Below are 3,724 nucleotides of genomic sequence, written 5' to 3'. Positions count from 1 at the left end.
TTACTTTGTCCAAGTGAATATTAAATGAAACACATATGGTATTTAAATAAAACTTGTATAATTATGTACGACATATATTTTATAAACAAAGATATACAACTCGTCTAAACATCAACCCAACAATGTTAGATCTGTCAATTTGCTTTTGCAAATATTTTGTTCTTCCCTCGCCGGGATTCGAACCCATGCTACTGAGATATCGTGACACCAAAACGCCTGCACTCCAGTCGTCCTTCTAGACCACATGACATCCTGGGACACACAGATCGAACCTTGTTAGGTTGATGTTTAGACGAGTTGTACATACATAATATACACAGCCATGTATCAACATTGGCCGACCGTGCAAGGGCTGTATAGCCAGTCAAGGTATTCTCTTCTCCTTCTCGCCGTGGTGTCCCACTCGGTGTTGACTTCTATAATTTGGAAAGTGACATTTTCAAACGGATGTTTCGTTGAACGAAGATGTCTTGTGAGAGGACAGTTTTTGTTGGTTTTGTACGATGAACGATGGTTATCAACATTGGCCGACCGTGCAAGGGCTGTATAGCCAGTCAAGGTCTTTAAAAACTTCCATATATGTATCAACATCATTGATGGTGATCCGATGGATAAATCTGTTGTAGAGTTGTTACTGACTCAGACGTACTTATATATGTTACAGTGAATTTGTATAATCAGTGATTATGTAGAATCCATGGAATTTTCAGAGATTATGTAGAATCACTTGCTAGTTTAGTGATTATGTAGAATCCCTGAAATTTTCAGAGATTATGTATAATCACTAGAAAAAACGTCAGAGATTCTACATAATAACTGAAATGAAGAAATAGTTGTATTCATAAAGAAAGTTAATAAAAATAAAATAATTTATTCTATAAAATCACATAAAAACATCATAATAAAGTTAAAAAAATTGTTACAATATATCAAAATGATAAAAGAAAGGCACACTATATTAAAATGTTAAACACAAAATATTAAAATAATATGCTTCACATCTGTTTTTACTACAATATCCACATTTTAAAAATCCTTTTCCTGCACATATCGGATCGGATTTTAACAACGCGCCGAAGAGAAATAAAAGGTTCAGCAAAAACATACGAAGGTAACACCCCCCCCCCCCAAACCCCCCAATTTTTTTTTTTAAATAAATGGGAATTTGCAACCTTGAACTGGTCCGAGCAATAAAGATAAAGATACCATTGTTTTATGGTCAGGCAATATCCTTTTAAAAAGGATTTTTTTATACCTTTTTTTTAAGAATTGCCATTATGAATTTCTTGCAAATTGTTCTTTGAACAAAACAAAAAACCCACACAAAACAGTTGCTCCATAATCTAATTCACCATTTGCTTTACATGTACCACACATAACATGCTTGTGGATTTACAAATAGAGCAGGAATATCCTTTTGAACTGGGCTTTTAATAAACAAACAATATCAGTTGTGTCTTGATATCCCATTCAGCCAGGCATTACGTATCAAGAGAATATGCTCTAATGAAAATACGAAAGATGCTAGACTTGGACAACTTCGTAAACATCTAGTTGTTCGAGGATACAATAACAACATCATTGATTCAAGACACAACTGATTATCATCATTCATTCAAGACACAACTGATTATCTAAAGAAAATGGAAAGCCTCAATCCTTTACCAAGCAATACTATACTTGCATCCATGGACCTGTCTTCTTTATATACCAACATTCCACAAGACGAAGGAATAGCAGCGTGTGAAGAGGCATGGAACACTCGTAGTGAAAAAAATCCTCCTACAGAGTGCCTTGTTACACTTCTCAAACTAGTACTGGAGAATAACAACTTCTCTTTCAAAGAAAAACACTATCTCCAGATAGACGGTACTAGTATGGGCACAAAAATGGCCCCGTCATATGCCAACATATTTATGGGCCAACTTGAAAAACGCCTCTTGGCTAGTGCTCCATATCAGCCCTTATCATGGTTCCGATTCATTGACGATATTGATTTCAAATGGACAGTTTCACAAGAACATCTTAATGAATTTCTAGAACACTGTAACTCTTTCCACCATTCAATAAAATTTACATATGAATCCTCTATGGAGAAAATTAACTTCCTCGATACTACGAGTTACATCAAGAACGGAACCATTATAACGGACCTTCATACCAAACAAACGGACAAGCATCAATTCCTTTCTCCAAAAAGTTGCCATCCTAAACAATGCTCCCGTGGTATCCCATTCAGCCAGGCATTACGAATCAAGAGAATATGCTCTAATGAAAATAAGAAAGATGCTAGACTTGGACAACTTCGTAAACATCTAGTTGTTCGAGGATACAATAACAACATCATTGATAGCGCTTTCGAAAGAGCAAACCAAACTAGTCGCCAAGAACTTCTTGAGTACAAAGATAAGAATAAAGCAGCTAACAGAACACCCCTTGTACTCACTTACCATCCTGATTTTAAAAATGTGTCATCCATTGTTCAGAAGCATTGGACAATTATAGAAAATGATTTAAATCTAAAAAAAGTATTTTCATCACCACCAGTCATGGCCTTCAGAAGACCTAAAAACATCCGTGACAAATTAGTGACTTCTGTATTAGCAAAGCAGCCTACTCCATCGCCCGGTTGCTACAAACAATGTGGTCGAAGGAATTGTTTGTGTTGTAAAGCTGCCAATACAAGCAGTTCTTTCATCAGCTCCGTTATTAAACAAAATTATACCATCTACTCAGATTCCAACTGTAAAACGGAGAACTCAATTTATATATTAACATGTGACACTTGTGGCATTCAGTATGTGGGAGAAACAATGGACAAATTTAATATTCGGCTTAATAACCATCGTTCATCGTACAAAACCAACAAAAACTGTCCTCTCACAAGACATCTTCGTTCAACGAAACATCCGTTTGAAAATGTCACTTTCCAAATTATAGAAGTCAACACCGAGTGGGACACCACGGCGAGAAGGAGAAGAGAAAATTTTTGGATCCACCAACTCCACACATTAGAACCTGATGGTCTTAACGAAAAAGACGAGAAAAGATACAGGAAGGATAACGAATAATTCAAAAACAAAGCATCGTCCTTTTTATCCCGTAATATCGGCCAATGGACGTTGCTAATTTCAACTTCCAATTATGTATTTTTAAGGCAGCTAAATCCAAGAGCAACACATACATGGAGCTGCAAAAGTTTTTTTATTTGCAAGGCAGCTCAATCCAAATTCAACATAGACATTGAGCTGCAAAATTTTCTTATTTTCAATGCAGCTAAGTTCAACATATACATTGAGCTGCAAAAGTTTCTTATCATCTACATCCGATTTCACCTGGATAGATGCACGCTTGATAAAGCTAGTTTGTCTAGCGAAATATTGCGTTTATTTTCATCATTTTGTAAATATTTTAAACATTCTTATATTTACATACTAAATAGTGTGTTAAAATTACATTGTTAGGCAATCTATAATTATATTTGTGTAATTGAATTAATCTCTGTACTGATTAATCCACACTCCCATAGATTTGTATGTCATGTGCTGCTATCTATAGGCACTTATATATATATATATATATACAGCCATGTGTCACCATCATTGATGGCGATACATCTGTTGTAGGGTTGTCACTGACTCAGACGTACTTATGTATATATATATATATATATAGTCACAGATATACAGATCTAACATTGTTGGGTTGATGTTTAGACGAGTTG

At 35.3% G+C, this 3,724-nt stretch overlaps 1 protein-coding gene across 1 annotated transcript; it reads left to right on the top strand.

Moving 5' to 3' along the window:
• Nucleotides 1-1,643: 1,643 nt before the first annotated feature.
• On the top strand, nt 1,644-3,071 carry LOC134709876 (uncharacterized). Its single transcript, XM_063570007.1, has one exon. The coding sequence runs from the start codon at nt 1,644-1,646 to the stop codon at nt 3,069-3,071; it is 1,428 nt and encodes a 475-aa protein (XP_063426077.1).
• Nucleotides 3,072-3,724: the final 653 nt, after the last annotated feature.

The sequence above is a fragment of the Mytilus trossulus genome, chromosome 3 (assembly GCF_036588685.1).
Source record: "Mytilus trossulus isolate FHL-02 chromosome 3, PNRI_Mtr1.1.1.hap1, whole genome shotgun sequence".
Classification (NCBI taxonomy): domain Eukaryota; kingdom Metazoa; phylum Mollusca; class Bivalvia; order Mytilida; family Mytilidae; genus Mytilus; species Mytilus trossulus.
The sequence above is the reverse complement of the archived record's forward strand: the minus strand, read 5'-3'. Positions and strand labels throughout refer to the sequence as shown.

Bases quoted from the DNA above. Each gene is read 5' to 3' on its own strand.
- LOC134709876 (XM_063570007.1), top strand. From the start codon at position 1,644: ATGGAAAGCCTCAATCCTTTACCAAGCAATACTATACTTGCATCCATG.